General features: G+C 49.4%; 1 protein-coding gene across 1 annotated transcript in view; it reads left to right on the top strand.

The window, feature by feature from the left end:
* LOC122370778 overlaps positions 1 to 13,370 on the top strand; it is a 79,124-nt gene that overhangs the window by 1,827 nt on the left and 63,927 nt on the right. Inside the window, exon 2 of the mRNA XM_043346674.1 lies at positions 5,511 to 5,762. Coding sequence (XP_043202609.1) covers positions 5,511 to 5,762 — 252 coding nt within the window. The remainder of the gene's footprint in view (positions 1 to 5,510; positions 5,763 to 13,370) is intronic.

Genomic DNA, 13,370 nt, shown 5'->3' with positions numbered 1-13,370 from the left:
TTTTTATATAAAACCTGATTTTGCATTACTTCTGGTGACATGGCCCTTTACCTGACCTGAATTGGAATAAAGTGCCTACTTTCCTCATGATTCTGGCGACCTTCTGAAAGCCTCTTTCTGCTTTTTGTGTGGCCCTGGAGCCGAGTCGCACGACTGGAATATTCAAACATCCCCCACCGAGCGTGGAAATCAGATGCCCCAGCTTGGCGTTAGTGACGTTAATTGCAGATAATTTGGAAACCGATAGCTAGCCAAATACCAATGGGACAATACCAAAAACCGAACCGACTTCAGGAATGGATAGAGATACCGATTTTTGCCAATATTGCATTCGCATCATCGAATGCAGAAGTGAGCATCCACGACACCAAAAAGATACCAAAAGCATCGCGATTTAAATGCCAAATACCAAGTTGTTATCGGCTCGGTATGGGTATACACTGAAAACAATTCAACCCGCGTACAGCGAGTAAAACCTGCTGCTGGCGGGTACACCTACCCACCACCTAATTTGACACTCTACCAGCGGGTGCGTTTACCCGCATATCGCAGGCTGTCAACCCGAGTATATTGTGTACCTAACCCGCATAGGATGGGGACTCAACCCACACACAGAAGGCAACCTACCCGTTCGCAGCGGGTACACAATCCGCACATGGCGTATTACCTGCACTGCGTGGGTTGGGAACTCGCTTTATGCGAGTAAAAATATCCGCTGGTAGGGTGCCCAAATCAGCTGGAGGGTAAAGTAGGCAGTGGCGGCGTTCAAGGAGGAAAACGCCGCCAGCCCGCCGGGATTCGAACCCGAAATCTTTGATATTGCAAACCGATGCGCTACCAACTGCGCCACAGGCGACCTGACGCAAAGCGACTGAAATGTCGGTGTATATCAGATTAAAGTGAAGAACTGACGGCGGACTCAATACAGAAAGTAAAAAGGCTTATCTTAGACAATTGACATGAATCCGCCTATAGTGTTTTAAATATTAAGGAATAGTTTGGACAAATATTTCATTTGCATCGGGAAAGATTTATTTATCCAGGCTTATTTTTACCAATAAAATGTGCTAAGAACGGTCTGCAAACTTCACCACAATGCGCCAGATTCGCGGACTGCAGAATATTCTGCTGAGCGTTCCAGCGAAATATTCTGCCGGCCAAGACGAGAAGGGCTGAAGCAGGCCGGCGCATGCATGGCCTTGGACCGGCGTATGCAGGCTGCTGCAGGTTCCGCAGAAAAATCCAGAAAGTCCACGTGGTCATCAGCATGCGTGATCAAGGCAACCTGCGTATAGCATGTCACCTACCTTGGCGCAGCGAGTTACACGATGCAAAACCTGCGTGATGCGCTTACTCCGTGGGCGCGAGTAACGCCTGCCGCCACAACCCGCTGCGGACGAGTGATTGACCCCGCCAGAGGAGGTTTCATGTATCCGCGCATGACGGGTTGCTGTTTTACCCGAGTATAGCGGGCGTTGACACCCGTGAAGCGGGTGAAAGCTACGATGATAACGGGATGCTCTGCGAAACGCGGGAAGCTAACCGGGTAGTCAGCCTACCCGGCAGCAAAAACTCGCGCAGAGCGGGTAATTTCTTCAAAATACCCGCGATACTCGGGCCAACTCGCAATCCGCGGGTTGAATTGTTTTCAGTGTACCAAAAAGTTGGTATCCTGACTTCTGTACTCGGCGTGTTCTCGCCTCATGCCGCACTTTCATGAGATCATTGATAAAATCCAGGACGCCGTTTTGGCGACGAGCGAGTGTAATGGATATGTGTAAGCCTTGCACTCTGTAAAGTGCACGGGAGCAAAGATAGACACCACTGGCGGCTGGCGCTGTTAAAAAGGCCTTCTAACCGGTGCCTGCTGTCTTCACCTGTCCGTGCGCTCGGACGAGCCGTTTTTACCGCAAAAAATAGCCCTTTCACGTGTGTAACAACAGGGAACGCTGCGCCGGTGGACGCCCAATGATTGACCAAGGTTCAGCGCCACCGGGCGCATTGTTCCACTCCTGATTTTATGCATAATACGTACGTGCGTCTGTGCGTGGTCGTGCCGAACGACACACACTTCATTATCATCACCTCTGCGCATTTCTTTTCTGTTTGCATTGCATTTTTCTTTTTGTATTTCTCTTGATTCTTTGAGTTGTTGCGTTCCTTACAGGGAAAAAGTTGCGCTAATAGCCGTACCACATTGATTATGTACGAGGTGCACTCCAGAAGTTTTGAGCCTTTTTCAGTTGAGTAGAGACAGTTCGTTGTTTCAAAACAGCATGAAACTTCAGTGACTCTCGAAATGAGACCTCCCGAGTTCAATACACTTGTTGTAGCGCTCCGGTCACTTCCTGAAGACCCGCTGCTAGTAATTCAAAGTGAAGGTGCCCATGGCCTCTGTCACAGCCTCATTCATCTCCTCCACATCCTCCAACCGGCGTCCCCTGAACTTCTTGCTCAGTCTGGGGAACATCCAGAAGCCACAGATGGCCAGATCTGAACTGTGGGGAGGCTGAGGGACAGTTTTGATGCCCATCTGTGTTAGTTAGCCCGTCACCATGATGGACTTGTGGGTAGGTACGTTGACCTAGTACAGGTGCCCCTGGCCAAATTTGAAGAGTTCCGGTCTCTTGCGGCGAATTCCCTTTCTCAACTCCCTCAGAACTTTCAGGGAACATTCCTTGTAAATCATCTGGCCGTGCACGGGACCCAGTTAATGAATATAATGCCTTTTTGTCAAAATACGGGATTATTATGAGCTTCCAAGTGGACCTGCTCTGTCTGACTTTCTTGGGTCTGGGGGAGTCAGTGTGCTTCCACTGAACACTTTGTCTCTTGGTGTATGGATCGGTAAAAATACATCCAGCTTTCGTCTCAAGTCACTGAAGAGTCAATTTTAAATGTTTCTGGGGTATTTATCAAAATAATCACAAAATTGTATTGCCTAGCGACCCGCAAAGTTGTGCTCACATGAACAGCCTGACCATGCTGTGTAGTGTGTACTGGCTGCTGTGACGAGCCGCGTGCGACATGCCGTGTTCAGGGTGATGCCCGCCGTCTCTTGCAACGTAGAAAAACAAAATTATGCAAGTACGTTTATGACAACTGTGGTAAGAACATATGAAAGCGACAAGAATCTAGCACTGTTAATAGGGCTTTTATGAGGGCAGTCTCAAAACTTCTGGAGCGGACGACTTACAATAAATCTAAGCAGTTCTCTTCCCACCCACCGTCGGCAGGCGCCCGGCCGCCCGGCCGGTGACGTCACTGGTATGATATGACGTCACTGGCCTGTCTGCGCCGCGCCTCTGTCGGCGGCGCGCTGTTATTCTCCGTCCGCTCTGTGTACGCTCGGTTCTCACGACTACGGTCGACGCCGACAGATTTCCGCCTTCCCGGCAGTCTGTTCGGCCGCCACTGATGAGCGCCAGCCGCCGCTCAGCCTGCAATAATAAGCCGGGGAGCTGCAGCGCGGCCCGATATAAACAATACATCCACCGCCGGGCCGGCTGGATGGTAGCAGTCAACTGAGGATGCATCGCTGCCCCGAGCGCCTCGTTCAGTAAATAAAACAATCTGATTCTGAGGCCGGGCACAGGGAGTGAAATTTCTGCTCGGTTTAGGCATCTAAACAGTGGCTATACCTATGCATTTTTAGTTGCATTTTCACATTGAAACTTTATGGGGGGGGACTTTTCCATTTTTATGTAATACAGCGGTCTGCATTCACCTTTCCAACTAATCCGCTGCCCTGCCTACCGCCTGATATCCAGACACACACAGATCAAGGTTACAGAGACACCTATGGGCTGCCGGGTGTAAAATCGTTGAGAAGCTGCCTGCTTCTTAACCCGCGCGGGGCTGGGGGGTAAATTTTACCCCCCCCCTCGCGAATTTTTGCGATATCTCAAAAACGGCGGCGCGCAGCGCCGCCAAACTTTCAGTACCTTTTCTTACATCAATTTGACACGTTCCCTGAAAATTTGAGCGAAATCCGTCGGAAAATTTTTTGAGAAATTGACGTTTTAGTGACGTCATGTTCGCCATTTTCGCCTCAAAAACGGCAAAAGTTCAAACGCCGCTAACATCTTCATTGTTAAAGGAATCAAGACGTAACAAAAAAGGTTATACGTAATTTTACTTTGTCTATCAAATGGCCATCTCGGTTTTTTGAAAATTTTGGATTTTGGCCTAAATTTTTTCAAAAAACTGACTTTTTTGGGAAAATCATTATAAAATCCAAAATTTTGAGTCTATCGAAAAAAACCGGAATATATGTCAGAGAAGTGGTCTATGTGCACCTACATTTCAAATTTCAGAAGAATCGGTTCAAAAATGTGGGAGTTATTAAAAATTTTATGACGTCACGACACACAAATTTTTTGAAAAATGACTTTTTTGGAAGTTTTAGACCTCGTACGGAAACAAAAATAGCACCATTCGATTCGCCGTGAAAAACTGCATCAGATAGACACCTTTTTAGGCCTTAACAACCAACTTCAAAATTTGACCTCACTTGACCTGACCTTGACCTGACCTCGACCTGAAATTCATCCAGAGGTGGTCCATATCACTTATTGAGTGTGCCTATTGAATTCTATGAGTAAAATGACCCATAAAACATGTGTCGCACATGCCCTTTTCTATATTTTGTTTTTTGGTGACCTGACCTGACCTGACCTGACCTTGACCTTGGCCTCTGAATGATATTGTATGCAACGAATATTGTCTTGGTAGCCTAAGAACACGTTTTGGGCGATCAGTCTCAGTCCATGACTCCATTCTTCGGCAACTACGGTGCAAGGCCGATACTGTAGAAACTTGCAATTTGTACCCTTGACCTGACCTTGACCTTGACCTCAAACTTGAAATTAAGTACATGTTTTTAGTAGTTCGTGATGAGAGCTTTCGATTGGCGTTTGAATTTTCCAAATCGGACCATTAGTTCGGGAGATAACAGGGGGGGGGGGTAAAATTTACCCCCCCCCCCCCCCCCCCCAGCCCCGCGCGTTCGGCTGGAGACCCCAGCCCCGCGCGGGTTAATTTCATGAATCATCTTTCTTCATTGCTCCGTAATCAGACGAACATATCTCCCTTTATGTAAAAGATGCGGAAAGAATACACTGCTAGCTGGGACGAATCACTTCAGCTCGATGCGACACATGACAAGTGACGTTCGTCTTAACAAGCTCCGCGGAAGGGTTGTGGATGCAGTGCATCAACCTTTTTTACTAGGCGATGGTTGGTTTGGCGTAACAGCTGAGCAGGATTTGCATATGCTGACACGGGGCAGTTTTGGTGACCGTCCCCGCTGCCCTGTTCCAAAGTCGGAACTAACTGAGCAGGTTGCGTAGGTGTTAAATGTAAACACTTGAACACAGGACAGATTGGGTGACCCGCCCTACCCCGCTCCAGTCCAGCTGCAGTGTCTGAACTAACTGAGCAGGTTGTGTACTTGCGTACCTACCGACACGGGACATGTTCACTGACCCGTCTACTCTTCCCTGTTCCAGTGTCTGGACGGACCCTGTTTCCGTACGTGGGCCCTGCTGCGCCGCTGACGGTGCACACAGCACTACCACTATCATCACCGGCCAACACCACGGTCGTGCGACTGCGCGCCACCAGCGACACCTATGTGCTGCCGGGCGAACTAGAGGTTCCGCAGTTCTCCGTGCGCGGAGACGACGCCGACCTGTTCTGGGTCACGGCCGAAGGAGACGTGCGGCTGGCGCGAGCGCTTGATTCGGCCGGTGTGGGACCCGGTAAGTGCGTGGGAGGGAGGGAGTGGTGGCCAGTCTGTGATTAGGCGCGTTGAACATGTAGATGTACGGTATGATTTTATAATTGCGAATTATGGCATCGATTAGCACACTTTCAACCCTGGTTTTTATTTATTACAGTCTTGCTCTGATCTGTGTGCCATCTGAATGATCTGATTTCCCCATAAGTGTTTAAAATTCGATTTTTTGACAAAAAATGCACATAGCTTACAACTGTAAACAACTGCAATTAAAATTACACTTATAATATCTGCCCCTCCTTCTAAAATTGAATTCAACTGCAGCCATTTCATCGCTTCATAGTCAGGACGGCGCTCCAATGACCCGAGGCGCACCTGCTGAACGACTGTCCACATTGTCCGCGCCCATTCACAAGTGTACCTTTTCCGGGAGCGGCTTCAAAGTTCTTAATTACACAAAGTTCAGCGGGCTCGACCGTGACTGACGACCTCTGACCGGCGGAGTGGTTCACAGTCTCCGTGTCTCTGCTGACATGCATGTGTCAATAGCCCTCTGTCGAGTCTGGGTCATCAGCTACCAGCCCGCTCAGCTGCCAACAACTGGGAAACGGAAGGGTCACCAGGTCACGGTAGCTGATCCTCCGGCTATCCCAGCCGCTCTGTATTAATGGTCGATGACGGGACGGTTTAGACCGGCTTAGCTCGACGGTTTCGACAAATCCGGTCATCTGAATCTATGGCAGGAGCTTTCTGAACGGAAGTTAGAAAGTCATATCCTAAATAGGCAGCCGGGGTAAATAACGTCATCAGAAATTGACGCGCACGATCTTGCCAGCAAATCACCTAGCCGCTGTACGGCTGTAGCCAATCGTGAATCTCGATTGTTTATTTCAGCAATGATGAGGTCCGATGTCCAACTTCAGGAGGTCAAAAACGCTCAAACACCAGACGAAATATTCGTGCTATAATCACACTTGTGAAAGAATCAAACAGCGACAACTAAGTTCCTTGCCTCTACGTGATTACCGAATCCCCCACCCCCCTCAACCCTTGGCTTGTCGGCCTTGTTTTTCGGAGCCCACCTAGCTGAGTGTCGAGTGATACGCGACCGGCGAGTGATTTGCCGGGATTCTGTCACTGTCAGACCTCCTGAACGTATACGTTTTACCGACAGGTGCCGTGCCCGCGGCACTCACATCAAAGGTGTCAGACATGCTCCTACTGGACGATTACCCGGCAAATCACTGCTAATCAAATGACTCGGCTGAAGTGAAATCAAATGCACCTGTCACCAATTCGAGCTGTAACGATCTGCTTATCAAGGCCTGACACGGGACCGTCAAACCAGTGCGCACGTAATCATAAAAATTAGGCAGCATACTTTTTTGATTCGCTATGGCCTATGATTCGCTATTTTAGTTACTCAGCCGTAGTTCCTGGTTTTTGGAGCTTTACCTCGCGGATCAGGCCGACGGAGCGAGTACAAACAACGTTCCGCCTCTTGTGTACCCAACTTTAACCCCAGCTTTAACCCTACGATCTCTCTCTCTCTCCCTCCCTCTCTCTCTCTCTCTCTCCCTCCTCTCTCTCCCCCTCTCTCTCTCTCCCTCTCTCTCTCTCTCTCTCTCTCTCTCTCTCCCTCTCTCCCCGCCCCTGCACCGCTTCACTCTCTGCCTCTATCCGCCCTCCTCAGTTCAAACTCGGCCGACCGGAGGCGACCCCAGAGAGACTGGGCGACATGCTCCGGCAGACTGAGACGTCATCCCAGACAGACGGAGTCAGACAGGAGACAGACGGAGACGTCATCCCAGACAGACGGAGTCAGACAGGAGACAGACGGAGACGTCATCCCAGACAGACGGAGTCAGACAGGAGACAGACGGAGACGTCATCCCAGCCAGACGGAGTCAGACAGGAGACAGACGGAGACGTCATCCCAGCCAGACGGAATCAGACAGGAGACAGACGGAGACGTCATCCCAGCCCACCTCAATGACATTCGGAACTGGCAATGGCAGCAGCGACGGCGAGCTCCCCGAATAGAAACGTCCTAAAACAGCAGGCGTCACCATTGGAAACTGTGTGACCTTTGGGAGGAACAGGGCCGGAGAACTTACGAAACTTGTGACATGACTTTTGCGAAGCTACGCCCCAGGGGGGGGGGGGGGGGGGGTTAGCTATTTTTGCTCTCAAGTCTCACCTTTAATACCACAGTGTCTCCTTTTGCGGTACTGTAATAGCACCAATATGTCACATGAGTATCCTTAAATGTGTCGAATGATACAAAAAAATAAAACATTCATACACAATTAGAAATTGTGTATGAATGAAAAAAATGTATGAATCAATAAAATGTATGAATATGAAAAATGTATGAATCAAAAACGGTATGTGCCTAGCTTGGGATGCCACGTGCGTCAACACATACGCCGATAGCCATGTGCTGGCAGCCGCTACCTCAGCCGGAACAGCTGCACGCGAAGCTGAAGTCAAGCAGCGCAAGAAGTACGATGATCTCACGCAGCGCTTCCACTTTGAACCTCTGGCCTTCGAGACATCTGGAGCTTGTGGTCCTTCCACAAAGGTGTTTGTTCGGGAGCTCGGTGCAAGGATCGCCTCCGTAACGGAAGACCGTCGAGAGACAGCCTGGCTTTGGCAGCGGCTGGCTCTGGCTGTTGTCAGAGGAAACGCGGCAAGCATCCTGCAAACGGCTGAACATGAGGTGCAGCAGAAGCGGCGGGAACAAGAGGCTGGCACGTGGAGGGGACGGACAGTGCAAAACCGGCGCAACGGGCTGCGGGAGGAGCCGCTGGGCGTCGGTGAGCTGCACTGCGCGTTGCCTAGCCGCAACCCACTGGACGACCCCGAGCTGGCGCAGTACCTGAAGCCACGCGCCGCTCCCCGGTCAGTCGATGAGAGAGTGGCAACTACTCAGGAGCTGACCGACCAGCTCCTGAGCATCGCGCCCAGCTGCTCCGGAGTGTCGCCAGGGTCGCCGCGCCCCAATCGGCTGGCCACCTACGCATCGCTGCTGGCTGAAATGAAACGGGACGCAGTGTCGGGGTACGTAGAGCCGGGTGGGTAGTATGGTAGCATCTGAGTGAGTGAATGAGCAACGTGTTTTTGCGTGTGTTTTTATGTCATGTCCGTGCAAATATATACATGCATTAAAAAAAAAAATTAGAAATTCAAGCATGTCAACAATGTTTTGTCTTTGCCATGAATAACACTCAAAGTTACGATGTGATGTGGCAACTGTCTCTTCTCTGCTCCTCTTTCAGCTCTATCTCCTCCTCTCCTTCTCTCCTCCTCCTCTCCTCCTCTCCTCCTCTTCTCCTCTCCTCCTCTCCTCCTCTCCTCCTCTCCTCATCTCCTCCTCTCCTCCTCCTCCTCCTATTCCTCCTCTTCCTCCTCCTTTTTCTCTCTCTCTCCCTCTCTCCCTCTCTCTCTCTATCATAAGTCTCGCCCTCACTGCCCCCCCCCCCCCCCCCGCAGTGCGTCGCGCCGCGATTGTGTTTGACCGTGACGAGGGCGCCATAAATGTGCGGCCGCTCATCAGGGCGCGGGTGTTTGGTCGCCGCCGCCCCCCCCCCCCGCCCTCACCTGACTGTTTACACGCCGTGGAGGGGAGGGGGGGGGGGGGGGGCATGTCGGCCGGCCGGTCCGTACATACGGACCAATTCCGGTCGGAACATACGGTCCAATTCCAGTCCGTACATACTGACGATCGGCTGGCGATATTGGCGCTAATGTGACGTCAAGATCAGCGCAAATAACGCCGGCGCGTGGCGCGTATGTGTCCGTCTGTCAATAGTGTGGGTTTTACCCACGAAATAGCTGCATTGCGTGAAAATGCAGGAAAATATTGAACCTTCAACGTAATGATAACTTTTGGAAACTCGGAAGTGTTAGACATTTCCCGTCAACTTTCTTAGCATGTTCCAGTAGCATGACCTCGGATTGGGCACTGGGCACAATTTTGGAAAAAATGAAACTTGGATCACTTGTTTTGGTCATTAACCCGGCGGCCGCTGGGCCTCCGCGCCACCCGCCGGCCGCTGGGGGGGGGGGGGGCATAAAGTTGCCCCCCTTTACTTCTGCGACGATATCGTCGCAACGCGAAGAGATAGAGAAGCGAAACTTTGCACACATCTTCCTGAATACCTAGCCGAGGTTGTGTCCAAATTTGGTGTCGATCCCATTTGAAATGACGTCACAGTGACGTCATAAGTGAAATTATAGATTTGCGACTCTCATATTCCTCACGATACAGCACATATATGGGACCGAATATAAGGGGCCGATTATTGGTCAGAAACTAGATGGAAGTGTAGTAAGATGTTTTAGGATGAGAGCAGGTGCTGTCTAGTTCATTTACAGTCGAGTTTCATGCTCAGCGTCATCAGAAACGGTCCATATCGGAAAACGACAAAACTTTATGACGTCACTGTGACGTCATCTTAGGTACTACTACCACTAAACTTTCTTCAAACATTGCCTAGGTATTCATTTGAAGCTATGCCAAGTTTCACGTTCGTAGCTCATCAGGTTTCGGAGATATTTCACAAAACGTAAAGGGGGGCAACTTTATGCCCCCCCCCCCCAGCGGCTCGTGGGTTAACCCGCGCCCCAGTGCAGTGGCGGTCTCAGCCAACTTCGCCCTAGTGGGAGGGGGGGGGGGCATATGGTACCACCCACCTCTAACTCAAAAACTAAGAGGGCTAGAAAGACGCGATAAAAAGCAGTTGATAGCTCTCAATGCGTACGTTTGAAAGTATTTCGGTAATTTTTCATCTTAGAGCAATATTGGGCTCACCAGAGGTCATCAAAGGTCAACATTTGCCAATTGTCATTATATTTTTCAGAAAACATGCCGTTATCTCAGGAACTATAGGTAGCTAGAAAAACGCATGGAAAAGCAATCGATAGCTTTTGAACTCTTCTTTTGATAAGGTTTAATCAAAATTGACCTCAGGTCAACGGTTTAGCATCCAGAGGGCAAAAACTCCAAAAATAGTTGTTTTTACGAAAAGTGTTTTTCGACAATAACTTTCGACTACAAAAAACCACGACATTTCTATTGCCAGAATCGTGTTCCTCTCGCCGAGACGCATCGAATGAACTATAATTTGACCTTGAAAGGTCAACTTAAAAATTTGACCTCAGGTCAAGGTCATGACCTGACCGGAAAAGGTCATGTTGCATATCAGTCAATGCGTCTCAACAAGAAAAACACAATGAGGCCATCCCCAGCGTTCCAATTCCAACAATGAGGCCATTCCAATCGCGAGTTATTGGCAAAATCTGTTTGTAGCCTCAAATGACCTCGGATCACCTTTCCAGAGGCTATCAGCAAAAATGACACCTTGGTCATCACGGGTGGTCCAAATCATTGTGATTCTGAAATATTTGGACTGTTCCTATGCGTACACACGGATCTAGAGGCATTTTCATTTTCCTCCATTGACTTGTAATGGAAAGGTCACGCCACTGACCTGACCTTAGGTCACGGATATAAAAAATCCGAGATATACAAATTGTAGGCGCCCATAACATCATGCAATCCACCAAGTTTAAAACCTTTCTGACAAACACTGCAGGCTGGACATGATTGCAAACTTTTTTAGGCTTGGTCAGTTCACTTGACCTGGTGACCTGACCTGACATGACCTGGGGTCAAAAATTTCACACATTGTCTAAAATTGATGTACCAAAAGCTACCCTAAGCGGCGCGGCGTTTATTTACACGCAAAAAACGCGACAGGGTGGTAACATATGCCCCCCCCCCCCCCCCCCCCACTGGGGCGAAGGTTAAACAGCACAAAATACGTTTTTTACAGTTTTGACAGTTGTTAAGTTCATAAATATTCACTGCTGGCGGACGCACTGTGCGCTATGTCCTGGAGGGTAGGCTGACCCGCTGGGCCCGCGGCCAAACGCACAGTGTGGCCAAACACCAGTTTAGCGCGAATTAAATCCCAGCGCTGCTCGGATCCGTTGAAAATGGTTCCCTGATTTCAAAATTGACACTTAAACCTATGTGAGACCTTTTACGATGCATTATAAATGCTTGCTGACATATAATGGCATAGTTCCGCCTCTAAAAGTAAGGAGAACTAGCTTACGACGGGTGATGTGCTTACCAGGCCAGGGCTGTGAAGTCGATGGAGTTACTCCGACTCCGACTACGGCTTTCAAAGGTCAATTTCAACTCTGACTCCGGGCAAAACTGTCGACTTATACGATCGACTCGGACTCTGACTCCGCAGCCATGGCAAGTCCACGCAGTCGATGGATTTTCGGTGACTCAGACTACGAGTCTTGGTCCGGAATCCGGATTCCAAAATCGATTCCGATTCCGACTCTGACTGCAGGGTCAGAACTGTTGACTCCGAACGACTCCGACTCTGATTGCGAAATCCTGGAATTTAACCGCAAATAAGAGGCATAAAATTGTGGGTCCCAGCAATCATGGGCATGTTAGGAGGAGGAATCGTTTACGAAATTCCCATCATTTCTCTGGTAAATTCTTATGATTGTCCAAAGTTTGCTTGAAAAAACATCAACATCTAATTATGTTTCTGTGTGAATGTTCCTGGTGAAGCACATGAATCGGTAGATGGTTGCTGAAATACACGCACCGATAGGACTGAACCTCAGCAATGGGAGTAAAAACAAATACTTACACCATAAGCACCTTCATGTCATTAACCCTCGCACGTATTGGTGTTTTGCTAGCCGCGAACGTAGGTCGGGTCAGGTCAGGTCAGGCCAACAAGTCCTGTCGGGTATTCATAATTAATGGGTGTCAACCGCCAGTGACAGCTTCGTTGCATGTTACGAAGGCACCAAAACTTATTCCTAAATGTTCAAATGGTTACTTAATTCGAAATCAGCTCCAAAAACTAGCCTGGAAGCATGTAAAACTAAAAAAGGTGATCCGAGGTCATCAAAGGTCATTGAACTGACCTGACCTTCAAGTGATCTTGACACCGACCATAATGCATGGGACCAACATCATAATATCACATGTTTAGACGCTTGAAACCACGAAAAGACTGCAAACGCGCAGCTAATGCAAGCAAACATACGCCCAATCGCGCTTGCGGCCAAACATGGTCTCGAGAAATAGGTCACAGGTCAAAGGTCATTGGGGTCAGGGTCGTGAAATTTAAAGGGTAGGTAGGTGTAAATTGATAAACTCGAGGGTACTGAAAGTTTCGCCGCGATCGGCCGCTTTTTACATGAGCTTTTTGCGAAAAACCGAGAGGGGTCCTTTCGACCCCCACCCTCACCCCCTATATGGGCGAGTTTTAAAAAAATGTCAAGATTTATTCATTGGCGACCGTATTCTGCAATATAACATGTCAGAAATGCAGCGGTTGAGCCATCCGCGTAGCGTTACGGAGCCGCCGCCGCGCCCACCCTGTAGCCGGACCTCCCCGGGCGGGCCAACCCGATACGTTCAAAGCTGAGCCAAAGGCCGGGGGGCAGGTTGGGGCAGGGTTTCTTGAATGGATCATGTTCAGAAAAGTGTGGCGAATCTTCTCATGGTAGATTTGGCGTGGAGTTTTTTGGCCATTTTCTTATATCTCTACGTTTTTACGATAGACAGTGTTTTCAGGGGATG

This window comes from Amphibalanus amphitrite, unplaced genomic scaffold, assembly GCF_019059575.1.
Source record: "Amphibalanus amphitrite isolate SeventyFive unplaced genomic scaffold, NRLGWU_Aamphi_draft 001167F_arrow, whole genome shotgun sequence".
In the NCBI taxonomy this organism is placed as follows: domain Eukaryota; kingdom Metazoa; phylum Arthropoda; class Thecostraca; order Balanomorpha; family Balanidae; genus Amphibalanus; species Amphibalanus amphitrite.
Note: the sequence above shows the minus strand (reverse complement) of the source record. Positions and strands in the feature narration are given on the sequence as shown.